Source organism: Rana temporaria, chromosome 7 (genome assembly GCF_905171775.1).
Source record: "Rana temporaria chromosome 7, aRanTem1.1, whole genome shotgun sequence".
Classification (NCBI taxonomy): domain Eukaryota; kingdom Metazoa; phylum Chordata; class Amphibia; order Anura; family Ranidae; genus Rana; species Rana temporaria.
This window is the reverse complement of record NC_053495.1, coordinates 119129477-119154596: the sequence shown is the minus strand read 5'-3', so window position 1 is coordinate 119154596 and position 25120 is coordinate 119129477. Positions and strand designations below refer to the sequence as shown.

The window sequence follows — 25120 nt, the reverse complement described above, 5'->3', positions numbered from 1 at the left end:
CAAACTATCCCATAAACACACTGCTATTATAGCTGCAAAGGGTGGGCCAACGCAATATTGAACCCTACAGACTAATACTGGGATGCCATTAAAGTTCATGTGCGTGTTAAGGCAGGTGTCCCAATACTTTTGACAATATAGTGTATATTAAGCTTTAACCTAAAGCTGTAAAGTATAGCAATGATAAACAATTATAACAGGCCTGAAATATTTGCAGTGTTTGTGTATACGGAAGTATAAATGTATAAATACAAAACAGTCCCAGTGGATCTCAAAGCACTTCAAAGCTGAAGCAAATGCATGTATATGTGCTGTGTTGCTTTGCATTGCATTGATTTGAGCTACTTTAAAATTCCAAGCCTGTGTACATGAAACCCTGGGCTTATTATGCATAGTCTTTCATAGGGGATGCTACATAAATCCTTGGCAAGCATAAAGTTCAGCTCCCCTTTTAACAAGTGGATAATGAGTTAATATGTTAGGGGATGATTAATTATGCAAAAAAAATAAAAAAAGCTACAATTGGCCCAAAGAGCGAGCGAAAAAGTTTACAGCTAACCAATGCACCATTTAATATGTTAATATATGAGATACATTTACCTAGACACATATTTGGTTGGTGAGGAGGTATGCAGTCATACTGGGGTGACATTTTTAACCTTTTCTTATCCATGGGTTGGGATTATGGGGTCAAGTTTTAGAGCACCCAGAATGACAAGTCGCAGGATGTACTTTTTATTATTATTGTTATTATCCAGAATTCATATAGCCCCAACAGATTGCCTAGCACTTTGCAATAAAGGTAGACAGCAGTGGTGGGCAGTCCATTAGGGGCGCAGGTGTGTTTCCCCTCTATCCATACGTCTACCCCCCCTAATCAACATGTAGGGCTCCAGACACATGGATTCCAATGAGGGTTTTATTTATTTTTGAAGCATATGATTGGAACCAGAGGCTGTGCTAGGCTTCAAAAAAAGGGTGGGCTTAGGGCACAGAGCACTTCACCATGAACCCACCCAGTTGTGTGACAATAGCAAATGAATATTCACTATTATCACACTGATTCTCCTCCCGGCCAATCAAGAAGCGAGTCCTAAGACCAGTTTCCCAGATGGTCTGAAAGGAGAAGCCATCCTATTGGCCTAGGAGGAGGGAGGATGAAGGAGAAGACGAACGGCCACCTCGATGCCGAGTAGATGCAGGTGAAGCCCAACCGATGGAGGGGGGACACAGAGGAGACTGAGGGGGGAAGCCGCCATCACAAGTCAGTCCAGGGACAGCACAGGGTGAGTGAGCCAGCAACTGGAAAGGGGCGCGGGTATGGTGTGCGGTGCATTCTGGAGCGATGGGGAGGGGTCCATGGTCTGGCCCATCTGCTAACCCTCCCAACTGATGAGCACCAGCCACCACTGGTTAGACTGTATAGTTACAATACAATTTAAGACAAGAGGGTTAAAGCGGTAGTAAACCCTCTCTGATATGTTTTACCTAAAGGTAAGCCTAGATTAAGGCTTACCTGTAGGTGTTTGCAATATCTCCTAAAGCTACATGGTTTAGGAGATATTTGCCACAAAGAATGCACCGATGTCTACGGCTCATGTGCGCCGTAGACAACGGTGCAGGCGCACTGACAATAGCCATTCATAAACCGGCAATGCGGCTTTGACGGCTCCACGCATACGCGAGGAGTGACATCTTCGCCGCTCCGTCCAATTACAGCGCCGGAGCAGTGATACCCGGAAGTAACCTTCCGGAGAGATGTCTGCGGCCGGAGGGGGAGACGAGGATGGCTTTGGGGGCTTTGATCTAAGGTAAGCGTGCACATCGCTGGATCGGATCAGACTCAGGTAAGAAAAAGGGGGGGGGGGGTCTGGGGGAGCTGCAGCACAGAAGCTGCTTCACCTTAATGCATAGAATGCATTAAGATGAAAAACCTTAATGTGAAGTTCCACCCATTTAGAAGTCAGCAGCCACAAAAAGTGTAGCTGCTGACTTTTAATAATCAGACACTTACCTGTCCCACGGTCCAGCAGTGATGCAAGTGCATGAAGCCCCGCTCCTCTCCTCCACCTCTCCACAGTGCCACCATTGTTACTGTAGGCACCTGTCTGTAGCTTCACAGCCGGGTGCGCACTGTGCATTCGTGAGCCGCGCTGCATGCTGTAATTGGACAGGGCAACCTTCTGAGACCTGTGACATGTCGCAGAAGATTGCAGGGAGGGAGGGGGAAGAGGTGATCTTCCTTCCGGCGCCACGGTGCCAGGGCGGAAGTGGGAACTGGGGGCCAAATTCTCAAAAAGTCTGCCTAACTTAAATTTCAGCAGTTAAGTTACACTGACTTAAAATTTCTACCTAAGTGCCCGATCGTCAAAGCACTTAGGTAGAAATTTCAGGCTGTGTAACTTAAGTGCCGCCGTCGTAAGGCGGTCCTCCTCTCCTGGGGGCGTTTAAAATTTAAATGAGGCGCGCTCCCGCGCCGGCCGTACTGCGCATGCGTGTGACGTCATTTTCCCGACGTGCAGCGCGCGAACGTAATTAACGCCGGGCGGCTTTGAGAATTTCGACGGGACACTAAAGTTGCGACGGGTGAAAAAAAAAGACGCGCCGGGAAAACAAATAATTATAAAAAAAATGACAGCGTCGCTCAGCATGCATTCCTGAGAGGGAGAACTCCATGCCAATTTTCAAAGAAAAAAACGGCATGGGTTCCCCCCCAGGAGCATACCAGGCCCTTAGGTCTGGTATGGGTTGTAAGGAGACCCCCCCACGCCGAAAAATTGACGTAGGGGGTCCCTCTACAATCCATACCAGACCCGTATCCAAAGCACGCTACCCGGCCGGTCAGGAATGGGAGTGGGGACGAGCGAGCGTCCCCCCCCCTCCTGAGCCGTGCCAGGCCGCATGCCCTCAACATGGGGGGGTTGGGTGCTCTGGGGCAGGGGGGCGCACTGCGGGCCCCCCCACCCCAGAGCACCCTGTCCCCATGTTGATGAGGACAGGACCTCTTCCCGACAACCCTTGCCATTGGTTGTCGGGGTCTGCGGGCGGGGACTTATCGGAATCTGGGAGTCCCCTCAAATAAGGGGGCCCCCAGATACCGGCCCCCCACCCTAAGTGAATGGATATGGGGTACATCGTACCCCTATCCATTCACCTGGAGGCAAAAAGTAAAAGTTAGTAAACACACAACACAAGGCTTTTTAAAATAATTTATTATTCTGCTCCGGATGCCCCCCCTGTCTTCGTTATTAGCTCAATTACCAGGGGGGGCTTCTTCTTCCGCTCTCCGGGGGTCTTCTCCGCTCTCCGGGGGGGGTTTCTTTTTCCGCTCTCCGGGGGGGGGGCTTCTCCGGACTCCGGGGGGCTTCTTCCATCTTCTCCCCTCTTCCGGTGTTGACTCGGCGAACCCCGGTTCTTCTGCAGCTCTCCGGTGCCTTCTTCTTCAGCGCTGGCTGCCTGCTGTGTTTGTGTGTTAGCTCAATTAGTAACAGGCAGCCGGCGCGGTCTTCTGTGACGTCAGGGTCTTCTGTTCTTCTCCCCTCTTCCGATGTTGACTCGTCGCATCTTGTCGCTGTAATGATGGAAGCGCGCCTTGCATCACATTTATATAGGCATCACCGTCCCATCATGCTCCGGCAGGTACCCACGTGGTGGGTGCCTACCCACGTGCACCCACCACGTGGGTACCTACCGGAGCATGATGGGACGGTGATGCCTATATAAATGGGATGCAAGGCGCGCTTCCATCATTACAGCGACAACAGGCGACGAGTCAACATCGGAAGAGGGGAGAAGAACAGAAGACCCTGACGTCACAGAAGACCGCGCCGGCTGCCTGTTACTAATTGAGCTAACACACAAACATAGCAGGCAGCCAGCGCTGAAGAAGAAGGCACCGGAGAGCTGCAGAAGAACCGGGGTTCGCCGAGTCAACAGCGGAAGAGGGGAGAAGATGGAAGAAGCCCCCCGGAGTCCGGAGAAGCCCTCCCCGGAGAGCGGAAGAAGAAACCCCCCCCGGAGAGCGGAGAAGACCCCCGGAGAGCGGAAGAAGAAGCCCCCCCTGGTAATTGATCTAATAACGAAGACAGGGGGGGCATCCGGAGCAGAATAATAAATTATTTTAAAAAGCCTTGTGTTGTGTGTTTACTAACTTTTACTTTTTGCCTCCAGGTGAATGGATAGGGGTACGATGTACCCCATATCCATTCACTTAGGGTGGGGGGCCGGTATCTGGGGGCCCCCTTATTAAAGGGGACTCCCAGATTCCGATAAGCCCCGCCCGCAGACCCCGACAACCAATGGCAAGGGTTGTCGGGAAGAGGTCCTGTCCTCATCAACATGGGGACAGGGTGCTCTGGGGTGGGGGGGCCCGCAGTGCGCCCCCCTGCCCCAGAGCACCCAACCCCCCCATGTTGAGGGCATGCGGCCTGGCACGGCTCAGGAGGGGGGGGGACGCTCGCTCGCCCCCACTCCATTCCTGGCCGGCCGGGTAGCGTGCTTTGGATACGGGTCTGGTATGGATTGTAGGGGGACCCCCTAAAAGGCGGAGGGGGGTCTCCTTACAACCCATACCAGACCTAAGGGCCTGGTATGCTCCTGGGGGGGAACCCATGCCGGTTTTGAATTTAAAAATTGCCGTGGAGTTCTCCCTCAGGAATGCATACCAAATGCCGTCGCTGGAATGGGCCTTTACAATGTGTGACTAACTTTCCACATTATAAAACCAGCCCTAGTTTTGCTCAGGCAAATTCGGAACTTAGGCAGAAATCACAGTGCTGAAATGCTTTGAAAATCTGCTTAAGTCCTCATTTGCATACGCAAAGCTGCATTTCAATGAGAAATGCCCCCAGTGGCGGATGCGGTACTGCATACCTAAAATCTGACAGTTGTAAGTGTCTTACACAATGTCAGATTTTCTGCCTAACTTTGGAAAAAGCCTTTTGAGAATCGTTTCCAAAGTTAGGCACAGGGATACGCAGGCTGAACAGCAGTTAAGTCTGCGTATCTCTTTTGAGAATCAGGCCCTGGGTGCCCATAAAAACAGGGTACCCGCTCCTCCCCCCAAAAAAAAATTACATGACATGGCATGTCAGGGGGTCACCTACACTTAAAGCAGAAGTTCCATTTTTGGGTGGAACTCCACTTTAAAGCTTTAGAACCACTTTAACTTTAGAGAGATTTTACTTCCTGTTGTGTCCCTGGGAGAGGAAGTAAAGACACAGGGAGCAAAAAGAAAATGGATAAGGGTTTTAACCATTCTTTAATCTGCCCAAAACTATATATATCTATATATATATAGATATATATTTTGAATATACTGTATTTAAAGCGTGTTAAACCCCAAAACAAAAATTTTAAACATTACAGATTACCGGTCCCTAGATGCGGTGGCTACAGTACATTTCTGTTTCAAGTGAAGAACTTTTTCAGCAAGTACATAAAAAATACCTGGTAATCTTGCCAAAAATGTGGTGCCCTTGTCATGCATGTAGTTCCCTCCATAAATAGCCTGAATTAATGAGTGTAAACAAAAAGGAATATGTTATTCACAAGATTACAAGGTGCAAAAAAGGGGAAAGACTGAAAAAAAGAAAATCAATGCCATCTCTTTATTTAAAGACTGGAAACGTCAATACTGTATATTACATTTTTGTTTTGGGTTTTGATACACTTAAAGTGGTGCTTTTACATATATCAACCTACATATTTAAACTTGACAATGTAATATGCAATCTAAATCCTAGTACACACGAGCCAAATGTCAGTCGGCATTGGTCGGTTCAATAGAAACCAGCTGACATTCAGGCATGCACGGGATTCGGCAACCAGTCCAACAGAAGCTAGCCATTTGGCGGCTTCTGTCAAAGGGTCATGACCACAAAAGGTCTGCTATTCTCTCAGCCAATGGAGTGTTCTTGGGAGGGGGGGGGTCCTCCCCTGCCAGAACACAATAGCACAACAGGGGAGACTTTGGATTGTTAGTACAGCGACGCCGAACCTGAGCTGTCAGTACTAACACATTTTGAAGTTAGTACAGCACTCTTGCTATAGTTAGGCAAAGTTTTGTGAGATCTCTTTGGCATATAGGGGTTAAATTATTTTGTTTGTTTTGCTTTTAAAAATCAGTATTGTTTGAGTAATACTACCTCCCTGTTGGTGTATATGTACGGGAAAAATAAAATGCCATTGTTTAATAAAAAATATAATGGAAGATTCACGTAAGGATCAATATGCTGTCTCTGTTCTTTTTAACACAATTTATTTATAACTGCATCTTGTAAATAAAGCATCAGGAACAGAATCTGCTTGTTCTGGCTCCTCTTGAGAGAGCTAATTGCCACTGATCTTTTTAAGGCAGCCATGCAATGCTGAAACTTCAATTTGGTTTCAGGAGGAGGATGCTTTGAGTTCATTATACTGATACATTTGCAGTGACTTTAAAGCATATAGGACAGGCTTTCTTCTATGGATTGTTAGGAATAAAATATTTATATTTTTTCTTATATAGATATAAGACATTTTTTATAGATTTTTTTTCTTCTGTTCAGTCTTTTACAAAGTTAACATCCTTGCTTTAGAGCAGAGTTCAAAGAGAAAGGGTTATGGATCGCTGGGTCATCGTTTCCTATATTCTAGAAAAAGGAATTCCTCATTAAATATGGGACAGCCTGTTTAAGATCTGAGCACAGATTACATAACTGGGATGAAGGTGAATAAAAGTAGAAGAAATGGGCCAGTGTGGAGTCAAACTACTGTGACTATTCAGAGTCTCCCATACAAGAGAAAAAAACACTTACTTAAAGTAGAACTACACTGCATCTCAGCAGCATTGAATTTGGGGGGACCCCCAAGCATTTTTTTTTTTTTTTTTTATCAATGACTTTCAATGACTTTTCTCTGTATTGCCGGGACCCGACAATTCATTATAGCCGTGAGTACTTTTAAATGACTTTTTTTCCGTCAGAAATTACATTTTGTGCATGGACAGTTCTAAGCACGGGAAACAAGCGCTACTTTACAGGCATACTATAGACACCCCCCAGGTAGGAAATGTAAAGAAATATTTCACTTTTATTGTTTCACGTTAAGCATTATTAAAATCACTGCTCCCGAAAAAACGTTTGTTTTTAAAACTTTTTATTTGCATTGATACACGTCCCCTAGGGCAGGACCCAGGTCCCCAAACACTTTTTATGACAATAACTTGCATATAACCCTTTAAAATTGGCACTTTAGATTTTTTCCATAGACTTTTACAGGGTGTTCCGTGGCTTTTCGAATTTGCCGCAAACACCCCAAATTGTTCGCTGTTCGACGAACAGGCGGACAGGCAATGTTCGAGTCGAAGCTCATCCCTACTAGAAGGGATGTATGACATAATTTGCTTAGGAAAACAAACAGGAAGTAACAGTAGAAATGTAAAAAAAAGTTCAAAACAAGTAAATATGATATACTTTAATGTCTATTTACTAATGCTAGCAGCATAAGAGCCGGTTCACACTACCGCGACCTGGGGGGCGACTTGTGTCACCCCAAGTCGCACGACATGACAAATTACATGGAAGTGAATGAGAGCCATCTTAATGCACAATACTGAAGTCACTCCGTTTTCAGAAAAGGTTCTTGTACTACTTCAAGGCGACTTCTAGGAGACTTGTACCCATTGATTTCAATGGAAGTCGCCTCTAAGTTGGATCCCCTGTCTTAACTGAAGCAACTTTCCATGAAGTGAAAATAGTTTTTTTAAGGCAAACCTCTCCCTCCCACAGAGGAGATTATTATGTGATTGGCAACTGGCAACTGGCAAAGTCGCCTGTCCTGGAGGCTACTTGATGTCGCATTGTAAGTCGCTCCATGTAGCGATGAAGTCGCACTCAAGTCGTCTCCAAGTTGCCTTGTAAAGTCGCGCTGGAAGTCGTGTTGCCCCAGTGTGAAACGGCACTGAGAATTTAAAATAGTTAATGTTGATTGAGAGAGTGAAGTTCCACTTTAAGGCTTCATGTACACTGGAAGTTTTTTGACGTTTTTACAGCAGCTGTTTTTGGCAGTAGACATGTTATCAGCAGTTTTGGGCAGTGGCATTTTTGAGTGGGTTCTGAGAGACGTTTTTCAGCTGTAAAAACGCTCTAATGCTGATAAACGTCGATAAATGCTGATAAACGTCGATAAACGCAGATAAACGCTCAAAAATGCCACTCATAACACATAACATATTTGATCCATTGAAAAAGTAAAGAAAACATTTTCTTAAAAAAAAAAATACAAAAAAACATTGACGCGGATAAAGCTAAAACATGCTATTGCAAAAACGTTGGAAAAAGCTGAAAAAAGTTGAAAAACTAACTGCAAAGCTACTGGCTACTGGCAGCAGCTGTTTTTGGCAGTAGACGTGTTATCAGCAGTTTTGGGCAGTGGCGTTTTTGAGTGGGTTCTGAGAGACGTTTTTCAGCTGTAAAAACGCTCTAATGCTGATAAACATCGATAAACGCAGATAAACGCCCAAAAACGCCACTCATAACACATAACATATTTGATCCATTGAAAAAGTAAAGAAAACATTTTCTTAAAAAAAAAAACGTTGACGCGGATAAAGCTAAAACATGCTATTGCAAAAACGTTGGAAAAAGCTGAAAAAAGTTGAAGAACTAACTGCAAAGCTACTAGCATTTTTATAACGTTATTTTAACGTCCAGTGTGCATGGGGCCTAAGTGATGGGCCCAGATGTACAGAAGATGCTGTTTGGACAGGATCTCATCACACTGCATTTGTGTAAGTTTCATTGCTTAAAATGTACATCCAGGCAAACTTTTTTCATTTACTTTAATGTGCTATCAGTGGTTCCATTAGGGAGTTTTACCCTTACTTCCTGATGTCATACCAGTGTTGCCAACCACTAGTATTTTTTACTGGCAGCCAGTAAAAAATGGGCACTTTTTCTCCTGCTAGTAAATGCCAGTAAGAGGAAAAGGTTGCCAGTAAAAAATATGGCTGACTCTTGGCTTCGAAATGTGCATAGGCAGCTCGGGCCCGGAGCCGGCTGAGACCATCCAAGTGCCCACTACAGTGTGTTTGGGCTGTGCCGGTGGGGGGTGGGTCTGGTGGAGGCAGTGTCTGAGCGTGTCGTATGATGTCATGGTGCAAGGGAGTGGAGCAACCAGAGCCTCCTGTGTGGCTCTGCAGGACAGGATTAAGGCAAGCCAGGAGTATGGGACTGTTATTGCTGTTGGGACTTGAGAGGACTGAAGGGACCACCTGGCATGGAGAGAGACTGTCGCTGTGACCCAGGAGGGGATGTGTTGTGTCGGTGATCTGTGCTGCTGCACACTGCTGTCAGTATCACTGTGAGAGTCAATTTCATGTGTGCATCGCCCATTCTAATGTATTGCCCTCCTGAGTCCTGTCCCTGAGCTACTTACTATATATAAAAAAAAAATGCTTTATGCCTTAATACCTCCCTCGCATTGCTAATTGCATATTGTACTTATTTGTAGCATAAATACTGGATTTTGCACTTAAAACTAATTGTGTAACTTTTGGAACTGCCAGTAAAAACTTGGCTGTGCCAGTAAATTTTAGGTGTTGTGTCAGTAAATTTCAATCTGGTAGGTTGGCAACACTGTGTCCTACTAATGTTTACTAAGAAGTAAAGAGTACTCTTCATAGCAACAAAAAAATAATATGCTTTTCCTTGGTAGAGTAAGGGTTAGCTAGAACCCCTATCAGATTTCTTATCTTGAAGGGGCAAATACAAGAATTTGAAGACTTTCTCCAGGGTCTGAACTCTATTTTTCCTTCCATTGTGTTCCTTGATATATCTATCACTGTTCAACAGTTCCCTGTTCTAGATAGGAACACCTTTATGCTATTTACAAATGCCCATCCCAGGCATATGATCACAAATCCTTCAGTATTTGTAAGAGTTTTTCATATTACAGTGAATTGAATGATCATAATACTCAGACTGATAAAAAGTAACAACAATTTTTTCAACGAGGAAACTGGATTGCAGTTCAGAAAATGAATACACGGGTTCCTGTGGATCAAAATTGTAATAGAATTCAATTTACACAGTTTCATCATTTTCTTTCTGACAGTGTTAGAAAAATTGTAAATAGACAATCTTAAAGTTTGAAGCATGATCAGGATGTATGTAATGAGGTGAAACATTGCACACCTACTGAAGAAGCAGCAATTTAAGGGATATATTTGTGTGTGCTGATCCAGTTGATACATTTAAAAAAAAGTGCATGTAAAATTTGCAAATGTAACATCTGTAGTGCTCTTATATGTGGTTCTTTCTGTTTTCATCCACACTCTGGACACAGATATGCTATACAGGGAAAATAACTGTAATACTGTTTATTGTATTTACGTTTTATTATGTCCCTGTTCCCTGTATATGTGGGAAAAACTATCGGTCGATTTAAATGTAGCTTTCAGAAACATCACAGTGAGATCAGGGTGGCTCTTGAGAGTTACCGTCTGCAAAAGCCAATAAATCCTGACAAGCTTGTACCTGTACATTTTGTACAGGCACACTGCTAAACCTACAGTCTTAAGGCCGATACACACGATCGGATATTCCGACAACAATTGTGTGATGGATGTGTTTTGTCGGATAATCCGACCGTCTGTATACTCCATCGGACAATTGTTGTTGGAATTTCCGTCAACAAATGTTGGATGGCCATGCTCTCAAATTGTCCGGCAACAAATGTGTTCATCTGATCATCTGATCTTGTGTACACAAGTCTGTCGGACTAAAATCCAAAGTACAAACGTGCATGCTCCGAACCAATGCTAACCATCAATCAACACTAGCAGAAGTTGCCCAAAGGGTGGCGCTAAAGAGCTGAAATACCACGTAGTTTTGTTTATGTTGGCTGAAAAAGTTCTGCCGTCTGTATGCAGAACAAGTTCACGGCCAACGCCCTTTGGACAAAAATCCACAGATTTGTCCGATGGAAATCTGATCATGTGTACGAAGCTTTAGAAGTATGGTGGTAGATCATGTGCCACATTTGGTCCATGGAGGTGACCAAATCAAGTTACTGTTACCAAATAGTCCTATTGGATATATCCACCGATAAAGGATGCCTTATCTACACTTTGCCTGTTTGATCCAGCACACAGGGTTCTGTTAGAACGGTATGCTCTTTATTAAGGAATGTATATGACTATATTATGGTTTCTTATTATCTGGCTAGCTATGCTGTAGGGTTTATGGCTCTGGAGGTTGTGTCTTCCTTGTAATAGCTAGTGTATACAGTAAAACCTTGGTTTGAGAGTAACTTGGTTTGAAAATGTTTTGCAAGACAAGCAAAATGTTTTAATAAATTTTGCCTTGATATGCAAGCAATGTCTTGACATAAGAGTAGCGTCATGTCACAACTGAGTATAAAAAAGTAGAGAGGAGCCTCTAAGTGTTGCAATATGGTTACATTTAATGAAGGTACAACATTTAGCAACTTTTTGCTACACTTAGAGGTGCCTCTCTTCTCTTTTATACCCTGTAAAAAAAATACTTTGATACACAAGTGCTTTGGATTACAAGCATGTTTCTGGAACAAATTATGATCGCAAACCAAGGTTTTACTGTATATGCTTGTGGTTTATATTACTTCTTGCTCTTTGCCACCTTGAGAAAGGAGTCTGCCTTGGTCCCGGACCACTGGTGTGTTATTGTTTACTCTGCATAATTGTACATTGTTCTTGCAATATGACCTCGCTATAATCTTGAGGTTTATTGGTTGAGCACTGTTTTTTCTTCAAAATAATTTATTTATGCCTGTGTTGTGTCCCTGTTATACATTTCCCTATAATTTCCCCACCTATTTTTATCAGGACAGGAAGCAATGGTACATTTCTTAGATCGAGGATAGCAATAAAACATAGATAGTTTTATTTCTTCCTTACGCTACCTGTGACTAGAAAAATAAAGGTTTTCGCTTGATATACACTTTAACATACTTTTATGCCGCGTACACACCATCACTTTATGTGATGAAAAAAAACGACACTTTCTGTGAAGTAAAAAATGACGTTTTTGAAACTTCAATTTTCAAAGACGAAGTTGCCTACACACCATCGTTTTCTCACAATGATCTTGCAAAGTGAGGTTACGTTCCACCACGTTTTACCATTGAAGCTTGCTTCATAAGTAGCTTCGGGGCATGCGTGGATGAAAAAGCGTCTTAGAAAACAAAGTTTTTTGCTACACACGGTCAATTTCTGTGAAGTAAAAAGTGCACTTTTGAAAAACGACACATAAAATTGAAGCATGCTTCAATTTTTTTTGGTCGTTTTTTACAAGACATAAAACTACGTTTTCCCCCCCCACAGTCAATTAAAGTGACGTTTTTAAAAACGTCATTTTTTTTCATCACATAAAGTGATGGTGTGTACGCGGCATAAGACTCTATGGGCCGGATTCAGCGTATCTATCCGGCCGGCGTAATGGATCCTAGATACGTTACGCCACTCTAACTTTGGCCACAAGTTCTGTATTCAGAAAGAACTTGCGCCCTAAGTTACGGCGGCGTAACATATGTGGGCCAGCGTAAGCCCGCCTAATTCAAATGGGGATGTTGGTGGTGTGTTTTATTTAAATTTGCTTTGACCCGCGTATGTTACGTTTTTTTTGAACGGCGCATGCGCCATTCGTGAAAAAATCCCAGTGCGCATGCTCGAAAATCCGCCGCAAAGCGTCATTGCTTTCGACATGAATGTAAATTACGTCCAGCCCTATTCGCGAACGACTTACGCAAACGACTTAAAATTTCAAAACTCGGCGCGGGAACGACGGCCATATTTAACATTAGCTACGCCTCATATAGCAGGGGTAACTATACGCCGGAAAAAGCCGAACGCAAACGACGTAAAAAAAAAGCACCGGGCGGTCGTTCATTTCTGAATCGACGCAAATACTAATTTGCATATTCCTTGCGTAAAAAAACGGGACTCTATATGTATTCCTGTGCATAGGAAAGAGAAGCTTTATGTGGTTTCCACTTATGCCCCATACACACGATCAGGCTTTTGCCCGGCCAAATCTCATCTGAATTCCGATGAAATTCCATCGGAGTAAAATAGAACATGTTCTATATCTAAACTCCGATGGAATTCATCAGAATTTCCGATGAAAAAACTCTGATGGGGTTACACACGATCGGAATATCCGATGGAAAAAGTCAGTCAGACTTTTTGCACCAGAAATTCCGATCGTGTGTACAAGGCATTACAGCTGGGGTCATTTGAAGCCGTGTCAAGCAGAGGGATACTAAATAGTAGCCCCAGAATATCTTTTGCATCACTCTGAGGGCCCAAACCTGCTTCTTTAGTTCAAGACTGTAGCCCACTATTTACTAAAGTAGTTATACCATTACATTTTTTTCATTCATTACACTTATTAAAATGTTCTTCATACTTATCAATGAAAGTAATGATATATACACATAAAACATGTTTTCTAAGTTTAATATCAATAATCATTTAATATGGTAATATTAGTCTTTATGATAATTGTATTTATCTATTTGTCATTTCAAAATCCTTTGTTACAGTTCGGCATCTTGCTAGAGTCTAACACCTTTTGGTTTTGATATTTTCAGGGTAATCCATACATGTGCAACAATGAATGTGATGCCAGCACAAAGGAACTAGCACACCCTCCTGAACTTATGTTTGATTCTGAGGGAAGAAACCCCAGCACCTTTTGGCAATCTGTGACTTGGAAGAACTACCCTGGCCCTCTACAGATCAATGTTACATTGTCCTGGGGCAAGACCATAGAACTCACCCAAAACATTGCCATTACCTTTGAGTCTGGCCGACCTGAGAAAATGATCTTGGAAAAATCTCTGGACTATGGCTTAACGTGGCAGCCCTATCAATTTTATGCTGCTGATTGTCTGGATGCATTTAGGATGGAGCCCAAATCCGTGAAAGACTTGACTTCAAGTACCGTCCTAGACATAATATGTACAGAGGAGTATTCCACTGGTTATGCAGCACATACCAAAACCATATCTTTTGAGATTAAAGATCGTTTTGCAATATTTGCTGGACCACGGTTGCATAACATGGCATCACTCTACAGCCAACTGGACACCACCAAAAACCTGCGAGATTTCTTCACGGTGACGGACTTAAGGATTAGGCTTCTTAAACCTGCTACAGGAGCCACTTTTGTTGATGAAAGAAATCTGGAGAGATATTTCTATGCGATATCTGATATCAAGATCCATGGGAGGTAGGAACATATACTTTAAAATAAATATAGAACATTTGTGTTTTCTTTATGATAATAGTTACTGGTATAAAAACCTAGGTTCTGTAAAGTTATTATATCAAGCAACTTTTAAACTGCTGAGTAAAATATTATCTTTTATAATTTTATTTCCAGCATTACTAAGAAACATTTGACTTACCATCTGTAGGTAGTGTGTTTGCCAACTTTTTTTACCCAGCAACAGGAACTACCAGGTTCTCCTGGAATGTGTTTCTTAATTTTAAAGGCAATTAAAATGAATGGAATACATGACCTTAGTGCTTAAGAAAATTGGCAATTATGTACTCTGTGGTAGATGTTATATGTACAATGCTGTGGAAAGCTATTTACCTCCTTCCCGTGCTGTTAACAGTTTAACTATCTGAAGAATTATACTGAACAGAAATGGCCCAAATCACGCCTGGTTAAAATTAACAGCTGACTCTGCACTTTAATTAAGTTAGTTTAAGACTTGTATCGCATAAGCAATTAGATATGTAGTGTGTAACATTAAATATGTGTGCCACTGCTGAAGTGGTTAGAATTGAATGAGCATCCTGACTGCCTGTGACGTGTGAGTGGAGGGTAATAGTCCACTAGTCCACTCCCAAGCAGCTATATGCAAGTGTTTTTAGGAATGCATCACAGGAAAATGACTATCTACTCAAAACTATCCTGCACCAGGGTCCTCAACAAGTTAAAGACTTGGCAGAATTCAAACTACTCACCTGATGTAAATTTTCTATTGAGGCAAACAATGTATTCCCAGACCAACAACATTACATAATAATTGAACGATTAGTTCACCTTTTCACAAAACAAGATGGATTGACTCACAACATCCTCCCCACACCCCCAGTCCCTCCTTGGATTGTTATTTTCACTGCTCACACTAGCAGATTTAGTGGTCCGCTCTTCTGTATATTTATTTCCTTGAGGATACTTGCCTAGTAGAAAGAGGGCTTAATTGCCAGTGTGATCTCTTGCCAGCCACCAAGGTCTGCTCACCATTGCAATCATTATGATACTGCATTTTTCAGATGCCCAGACTTGCTACACCTCCTGGCATGGGCACCAGAAAATAATCATCAAAATAAATAAGTGCAGCGGGACCAGGGGTGTAGTAAGTTTTTTTTTTTTAAATGATGAGCTAACCCGTTAAACCCCCAATTACCTGTAAAATAAAGCAGTAAATAATAGACATGTGCACACTGAAATATTTTGTTTCGGAATTTCGTTTTCATCCGAAAAATAAATATATTTAGTTACCCAAAATTAATTTTTATTTAGTTTGTTTTGTTATAAAATGCCTTCGTCCGAAAACCCAAATTACCGTATTTATCGGCGTATAACACGCACCCTAACTTTAAGAGGGAAGTTTCAGGAAAAAAACTTTTCACAGCCCCCTGCGTATAACACGCAGGCACAGTTTACCCTCTATTTTCAGGGTAAAAAAGTGAGTGTTATACGTCAATAAATTTAGTAATTAAGGTCGAATCTGTCAATTGAAGGCTTATGGTGTCTGTCGAAGAAGATTCGACGGAGCAGCTAAACTGTACAATGCCTCAATCATACATTTCCGGTCGAATGTTCCGCCTACAAGCTATAGAAGAATTCTAATGTTGTATGACACTAGTAATAATTATATTTCTGAATTATTATTACTAGTCAACTGACATTGGAATTATTCTATAGCCTATGGGCAGAGCATTTGGTTGGAAATGTACAATTGCAGAGTCTTACAGTTTAGCTGGTTGTCGAATCTTCTTAGAACTTTCGACAGACACCATAAGACTTCAATGACAGATTTAACTTTTGTATGTTTTTTGCTGCTTCGTCGAATCTTCGTTGTTCATGTTGAATGGTCTACCCCAACACTGTCTCTATAATGTTGAATCTTTTCTCTCTATGTCAAATCTTTCCTCTCTATGTAGAATAGTCTTGGACTAATAGAGTTAAGGTTATAGGCACATTCGACCACATGTTCGATAGACACAGATTGCTATTGTCAGCATCATGTCGAATCTTCTATCTATATCGAACCAATGTAGCAACGAAAACAAAAATAAAGCATTTTTTATGTCGGAACTTTAAAATTTCGGATTCTTCGCGTTCGTTTGTTAAAACGATAACGAAAATACCTGAAATTCGGACGAAAATGCATTCGGACGAAAACGAATGCACATGTCTAGTAAATAATAACCTTTTGCAGTTCCTTTTTATGACCTCCCATTCCCTGGTCCACTGGGAAACCAACACTTCCAGAGTTAACCTCCTGGGTGCAGTGAAGGACCATTTTGCAAGAATTTACATTCTGTTCCTCATGGTGACAAAATGTATTACAATAGACCAGGGGTCTTCAAACTTAAACAATTTACTGTCCTTCAGATTTTAGGGAGGCCAGACTGTAGCCAGTGGGAGTGGAAATTTTCCTGGCAGCAGTGGGAGTAAACATTGCCACATTTGGTATTAGGGGGAGGAATAGTGGCCCATCATTGGTATCATAGGGAGAAATTGAAGAGATGGTACCCCATTGTTGGTGTCAGGTGGCATAATAGTGTCTTGTATTAGGGGTAGGAATAGTGCCTTAACAGCTGGATAAAGGCAGTAGAACTATAGGCAAGACTTTATTTATTTTGGATAGAGTAAGGGAGGGTTATAATCTCATTCATTTTATTTTTTTTGCAATTTGTGTCCCATTGGCAAGATTTACATTCACTTCCTGTCTATTAGACAAAACAGGAAGTAAGAGGAAATCCCTGCAAATAAAAGGGAATCCCCTGGGGGCCACCCAGGTCACCAGAACTCCCATTGGAAGATTTATCCACTCTTACTTTTCTGGGGACAACTTTCACTTTTAATTTCAATAATAATGGTAACCAGAATAAGTAGAGAGGGTAAATCTCTCCAACGAGGCATGGACAGCAATAAAAACCCAATAGGTGTTCTAATCCCTCTCCACTCTATTCAAAGCTTAAAAAAAGTTTAGCCTATAGTTTAACTTTAACTTTCTCTTAAAACCTTACCACTAAAATCTATTGAAAGCTATAACATGGTGATGGAACTTCAGTGGATGTTCAGCTTTAAATAAACGAATATCTGCCATAAGGGACTTTGTTCACGCACATCTTGCTATGACTGACAACTGTACTCTTATATTGTCACCCTGTCACATGCACCCCTGGCAGGGACTACAAGTGGCCATACCAACACACATTGCTCAGGCATTGTCTATTGCTGTCAAAATCGGGAAGCTGGTTTAAAGAATGCTGAAGTAGGAACATGTGCACTGTGATTGACATAAAGAACAGACATTAGCCACATCAAAATACAAAAAGGAATACAAATAGGGAAAAATATTATAATTTTTTTGTTTTATTTTTTTATAATAAATAAATCCATAAATAAATAAAACACGGTTATTTATGGTACTCAGTGCTTTAGCAAAATAAATGTAATCCAGTTAGGTCTTTTATCTACTTTAATGTTGTCACCATAGGTGTGTATTACATTGCATTATAGGAGATGAATTTTAAGGGAGAAAAAGATGTGCAAACACTGTGCAGATTACTTTAGTTATAAATAGATAGATATGGATTATCTGTCTTTATGTAATGTTTCACACTAAGGAAGGGAAGTTGAACTTCTCAAAATAGGTTGGTGTTTTAATAAAAGTTACTTGTTACGCTGCTACTGCACCACTCTAGTCTTTATTCCCCTTGGACCATCAATCAGCTGCTCATCCGGCGGGAAGGTAAGCAACTGAAGATCGATTCCTCCACAAAAATGATCAGCCTCTCGAGTTCTCTCCTCTGATGAACAAGATTTTAAGAGAGCAAGAGGAAAACAAATAGGATCTGCTAGCGTCTCTAAGTGTTCACAACAGTGAAATGGAGTGGAAAGTTGTTTTTAACTACAAGACCTAAAATTTATGTAAACTAAGACCCTCTCACACTGGGGCGGTTTTCGGGCACTTTAGCGCTATAAATAGCCTCTGCTAAGTGCCTGAAAACCGCCTCTCATTCATTCCAGTGTGCCTTTTTACACTGCTGCGGTGGGCTTGCAGGAAGGGAAAAAAAGTCCTGCAAGCAGCATCTTTGGTACAGGTTGGGAGCACTGTGCTCCCAAAATGCCCCTGCCCATTGTAATGAATGGGCAACGCTTTCAAAGCGCCTTAAAAGCATTTTGAAAGCGCAGCAAAACAGGAGTTTTAAACCCTTTTTTGGGGTTAAAAGCACCCCCCGCAAGAGCGCCGCTTAAACAGCAATAAGGCGCCATTAAAACGGGCAGCACTTTACTGCAAATGTGGTCGCAGCCTCAGTGTAATCAGTCAAATCTTAGTGTATATTAACTTTAACATTTCAAAGTGATTTTAAACCTTTATTTTTTTTCATAACAAACATGTTACTTTCACTTAATACTGTGATTTTGCACAGAGCAGCCCCGATCTTCCTCTTCTGGGGTCTCCCGCTGGCCTTGCTGGCTCCTACTGCTGTCTGAGTACTTCCCCACTTCCCAACTCATCTGTGTTTCTCAGGTTTACCAGTTCTGCAAGGTTGGCTGGGAAATGATCACACGGTGAGGCAGGTTGCTCCTCTATGGCCTTGGAGGACCGGAGCGAGGTCACTTTCAGTCCATTCTGTTCTTGCTTTTAAGGGTAAAGAAGAGATTTGGGGTCTTTTTTGACCCCAGATCTCTACATAAAGAGGACCTGGCATCCTTATTTCTATTACATGAGATGTTTACATTCCTTGTAATAGGATTAAAAGTGATAAAAAAAAATAAGAATTAAAGGGACAGTGTAAAAATAAAAAGTAAAATAAATAATAGTAAAAAAAAAAGTAAAGGGCCCTCCATGCCTCCGTGCTTGCGTGCAGAAGCAAACGCATATGTAGGTTGCGCACGCATGTGTAAATGGTATTCGAAACCACACATGTGAGGCATTGCCACCAACATTAGTGCGAGAGAAACAATTTCAGCAGTAGACTTCCTCTGTAACTATAAACAGGTAACCTGTGAAGGCATTTAAAGTGTTACCTATGAAGATTTTTAAGTACTGTAGTTTGTCTCCATTCCACAAGCGTGTGCAATTTTAAAGCGTGACATATTAGGTAGCTATTTACTCAGCATAATATCATCGTTTACATTATACCAAAAATTGAGGTAACTATTTTATCCAGAAAAATTATGTTTGCAAAACCGCTGTGCGAATACTGTGTGACATAAAACATTTCAATGATCGCCATTTGTTCCCCTATGGTCTCTGCCAAAAGAAAATATTATGTGGGCTATAAGTAGTTTTGTAGCCAAACAATACTGATTTAAACTTGTGAACAAAAAGTAGCAAAAAAATGAAGACTTTAGAACTACTTTAATGTAATTTTTAATATTTTCAAATCTATAACTTTTTAAGAAAAAACTAGTACCTGGTGGTGCTGCCATGAAAGCTGTTTGGGCACTTGGGGAATGTTGTCATTCTGTCACATGAGCTTCCAATAGAAGGCATTTATTAAACAGGCATGGTCCGCTGCTGTCACCATCAGGACCTGAGAAAGGATATGCAGCCATTGCTGGAGAGCAGTCATTTTAAGTGACCCGCAGCACTGAGATGCAATCATGGATGAAAAGATGGGGAAAACAAGGGCATTTTCACCCCCTTCCTGCCCAGGGCAATTTTCAGCTTTCAGCGCTGTCACGCTTTGAATAACAATTGCATGGTCATACAACATTGTACCCCAATAAAATGTTAATCACAAATAGAGCTTTTTTTTTGGTGGTATTTGATCACATCTGCAGCTTTTATTTTTTGTGCTATAAACAAAAAAAGACTGTAAATTTTGAAAAAAAAACACAATATTTTTTACTTTTTGCTATAATAAATATCTCAATTAAAAAAAAAAAAACGCAATAAGCGTATATTGATTGGTTTGCGCAAAAGTTATAGCACCTACAAAATAGGGGATAGATTTATGATTTTTTTTTTCTAGTAATGACGGTTATCTGCAAATTTTGTCATGACTGCGATATTGCAACAGACAGATCGGACAGTTTTGACACTATTTTGGGACCATTGACATTTAACAGCAAACAATGTTATAAATATGCATTGATTACTGTATACATGTAATTTGTAGTGAAGGGGTTAACACTAGGGGGGATCAAGGGTTAAATGTGTTCCCTAGAGAGTGATTCTAACTGTGGGGGGAGAGGACTGACTGGGGGAGGTGACCGATCGGTGATCCTTATGTACAAGGAAGACACCATCGGTCTCCTCTCCCCTGACAGGATGTGGATCTGTGTGTTTACACACACAGACCCTCATCCCTGGCTCTGTAACTGGCACTCACGGATGCATGGCGGACATCACAGCCACCAGGCACACGCATCGGCTCCTGAGTGAAGTGGCACGCACCCCCTAGAGCCACCTTGCGGCCATTATTTGACTATATGCGGGATGGGAAGCGGTTAAAAAAGTGATTGTTAATGATACTTTGAGCAAACTAAATGTCATTCATCTAGAGTCTACATCTACTCATAGAAGCTACTTTCTATGAGGACACACCTGAGGGCTCACTACTGAGTCAGGCTGTGTACGTCTATAGATACACACAACAGGACTAAGCCCTGCCCATCTCCCCCCTCCCCCCACCACCATTCCCTTCTTACAAGACTGATAGCAGCAGGAGCCAATGGCTTCCACAGGTCTCGCTTAGTCCTGTTAGGAGGGGAAGAGAGACCAATGCTTCTCCACTCGGGCACAGCGCTGGATCAAGTTAGGACTTGTGTTAACAAATACTGGGACATTTTTGACCTGAATGCAGGGAATGTGTTATGGTAAAAACAAATCCTGCCTTTAGATCCACTTTAGGAGCACATTTAACTTCTTTGTAGTGCAATTACCCTGCACACAAAACGTGTATTAATGCACATTATGTTACAGATTACCGTGCATTGCAATAACTCAACTTATTTGTTTAAATAAGCGGCCTAGCGTATTAAAACACACTAAAAAATGTGCACATACTATTTTGAACAACGTAGCATTCCACAGTGCACGGTAGTATGTTACCTGGCTTTCACTGTTGTGCACTGTGGTGGCATTCAGAATGAATGCCACTGCATATAACAAGAGTTGCCATGCATTGTGGTAATGACCACATTAACACAACAGAACAGTGTAAATGGGTCCTTAATGTTTAAGACTCTTTCTCTGGGATTCAAAATAAATGCAGTCTGGAATTGAAACCTTTGGGTTTGCTGTCACCATTATTTAATGGTTCAATAATGAGCCCCTAACCACACTGCAGCATTGCGCAGTGTATTTCACTGGTATATTGTTTAGAAAAAATCTTAGTGAAATATCCACATACAATAAGACAACAAATCTTGCTGCATGTTCTCAGCATTCACAAAATATGTCTTCATTTTTAGCAATACAATAATATGCCTTTATAGTAATTTTTACTATTTATCCAGAAGTGTTTTGTTTGTTTGGATTTAGCTTTTTTCCTTACGAACCTCCTGGACAGGTAAGTGTATAAAACCAAGAAGTGAATCCTTATGTCTCCAGAGTGTATGTTCCTGCCAAGCTAGGATTAACAGCTTATCTAGGTATGTTCTGTGAATGGTTTCAGGACCTGAACAAAATGTTTCATACCGAACACTAAAAATGCTGTCTTTCCCATCAGTGTGGGATTAAGTTCTAGAGAGCCTTTTTTGCAACGGGGGACTGGACAGATAACAAGGATTAGCTGCTATGATACCGCAGGCCGCCAACAGCCCATTAAACTATATGAGCTATCAAAATTAGCCCTTGCAGTGCCAGACAGATGAAGTACACTCTGGAAAAATAAGGGCAACACTTAGCAATATATAAAAGAGCAGTGAAATGGATAGAGGTTAATTGCATAAATAGGAAATGGCGTATTAAATAATAAGGTAGTATATAAACAATGCCTATTCGTAATGTTGATGAAATAGAAACCTTACTATACTGATCATGGCTTCACGTGTTAACATATGTAATGCATCAGATTATACACTGCTCAAAAAAATTAAAGGAACACTTTTGAATCAGAACTCCTGGGATATTGATCTGGTCAGTTAAGTAGCAGAGGGGGAGGGGAGTAAACAGATGGGGTTGTTAATCAGTTTTAGATGCTTTGCTGTTAATTAAAATTAACAACAGGTGCACTAAATGGACAACAATGAGACGACCTCCAAAACAGGAATGATTTTTCAGGTGTAGGTGTCTGACATTTTTTCCCTACTCATTTTTTCTGACTGTTTTTCACTAGTTTTGCATTTGGCTAGAGTCAGTGTCACTACTGGTAGCACGAGGCGATACTTAGACCCTATAAAGTTGGCATAGGCAGTCCAACTCCTCCAGGATGGCACATCAATATGTGTCATTGCCAGAAGGTTTGCCGTGTCTCCCAGCACAGTCTCAAGAGCATGGAGGAGATTTAAGGAGACAGAGCTGGACAGAGCCGTAGAAGGTCCTTAACCCATCAGCAGGACCAGTATCTGCTCCTTTGTGCAAGGAGGTACATGATGAGCACTGCCAGAGCCCTACAAAATGGCCTCCAGCAGGCCACTGGTGTGAATGTCTCTGGCCAAACATTTAGAAACAGACTTCATGGTGGAGGCCTGAGGGCCTGACATCCTCTAGTGTGCTCTGTGCATTTTCCATTTAACACCAGAATTGTCAGGTCCTCCACTGGTGCCCCATTTTCACAGATGAGAGCAGGTTCACCCTGAGCATATGTGACAGATGTGAAAGGGTCTGGAGAGGCCGCAGAGAACTTTATGCTGCCTGTAACATCGTTCAGCATGACCGGTTTGGTGGTGGGTCACTGATGGGTCTGGGGAGGCATATCCATGGAGGGATGCACAGACCTCTACAGGCTACACTATGGCACCCTGACTGCCATTAGGTATCTGAATGAAATCCTTGGACCCATTGTCAGACCCTACACTGGTGCAGTGGGTCCTGGGTTCCTCCAGGTGCACAACAATCCCGGGTCTCATGTGGTGAGAGCATGCAGCCTGTTCCTGGAGGATGAAGAAATTGATAACATTGAATGACCCCTACGCTCACCTGACCTAAATCCAAAAGAACACCTCTGGGACATTATGGTTCGGTCCATCCAGTGCCGCCAGGTTGCACCTCAGTCTGTTCAGGAGCTCAGTGATGCTCTGATCCAGATCTGGGAGGAAATCCCCCAGGATATTATCTGTCATCTCATTAGGAGCCCTGATGTTGTCAGGCATGCATGCAATCACTTGGGGGCCATACAAACTACCGAGGACCCTTTGGAGTTCTTGCAATTAAATTTCAGCAAAATGGACTAGCTTGCTGCATAATTTTTTCCATTTGATTTTTGGGGTGTCTTTGAATTCAGCCCTCTGTAGGTGGATAATTTTATATTTTCATCAAATGATGTGCCATCCTTTCATTCCTAACACATTACCCAGTCCATATCAGTATAGATATCCAGCATGAGATTTTTGCCCGTTGAGATCTGATATGTTTTCAAAGTGTTCCTTTAATTTTTTTGAGCAGTGTAGTTAATTTTGCTATCTTTACTAAAGTGGTTTGGTGGGATGTGCACAGAGAAACAGGGTATAGTGGAGGAGGGGCAAGGGAATACCTATAGCAGTCCATCCTGCATATTTAATGAAGGCTCCATAGCCGAAACGTGTCAGTATATAGCCTGTACCTGTGTTACCATGTAACAAATAAAGTACTTTTAATTAAGAGCATCTGAGTTGCCAGCCTTCCTGAGTCAAGAATTTTACCTATGTGACCTGAACGCACTGGCTAGAGCACCGGATCACAGTTCATGGACTTCCACATTAGAAGGAGAGCTGGGGTAACAATTTTTTTTTTCATGCTGCAGCTATGGTGCTTGGGAACAAAAAAGGTTAATTGGAGCCTGCAAAAGGTTTCTAAAATGATCCTGCTTTATTATTTGCCCCTCATCCTGTGCAGTTGGTTCACTTTATGCACAATGATCCACCGAGGACACCACTGATAATAAGTGAGTACTGACACATAACACAGGCAGTAACGGGAGCTGTGGTGATAAATACTGATGCTAAAAGGGGGCAGTATAGGCCACTGTCCACCAATGCTAATGGCTATTATTGGGGTAATATATTATCCACTGGAAATGTTTATTGGGCCTCATATTAGCAGCAATATAATAAAGAGGATTATTATTAGGTCTGCAGTATAGGCCATTGACCACCAATTCAAAATGGCAGGTACTGGAAAAAATGGACGCCATTATAATTTTTCTATGGGGCCTTGTGGTTTGTTGTTACAGCACTGTGGAGGAACCAACTCAGTACAAAAAAATATAGACATTTTATTTGCATATTTTCCCTTGCATGACTGCTAGCGGATACTGTAGGCAAATGCAGTGGAGAACTCATAATACAGCTTAGGTAACATATAATTATGTACTTGTATCTTAATTACTACTGGTGAACTTCAAAATATAATAGCTCAGATTTTTTTTTATTTATTTGTAGAAACTACACCCTGGGGTAAATTCTCTAATAGACTATGCACTTTCCTTAGTAAATGTAGTGCGGTAACACTTTACTTTATAAAGAATACCTAATCAGATGCAAGGAAAATAAAACAAAAAAAACATTTTTGCTTGAATATAATTGGATGATGGAAATCAGCAGAGATATTTTTCCACATTTACTAAGCTCTGGGTAAAATGAGTGCAACTGAACTTGCAAGGTGCACAAACTAGTTGCCTTTAGTAAATACACCCCATTGCTTTACACTGTGTAGTGTTATGTATATTAGTAACATACTGTATATGTACAAT

At 41.8% G+C, this 25120-nt stretch overlaps 1 protein-coding gene across 6 annotated transcripts in view; it reads left to right on the top strand.

The window, feature by feature from the left end:
- NTNG1 (netrin G1) overlaps window positions 1–25120 on the top strand; it is a 390080-nt gene that overhangs the window by 167618 nt on the left and 197342 nt on the right. For all 6 annotated transcript variants that reach the window (XM_040359900.1, XM_040359899.1, XM_040359901.1 and 3 more), the window contains exon 3: window positions 13612–14252. In XM_040359900.1, coding sequence (XP_040215834.1) covers window positions 13612–14252 — 641 coding nt within the window. The remainder of the gene's footprint in view (window positions 1–13611; window positions 14253–25120) is intronic.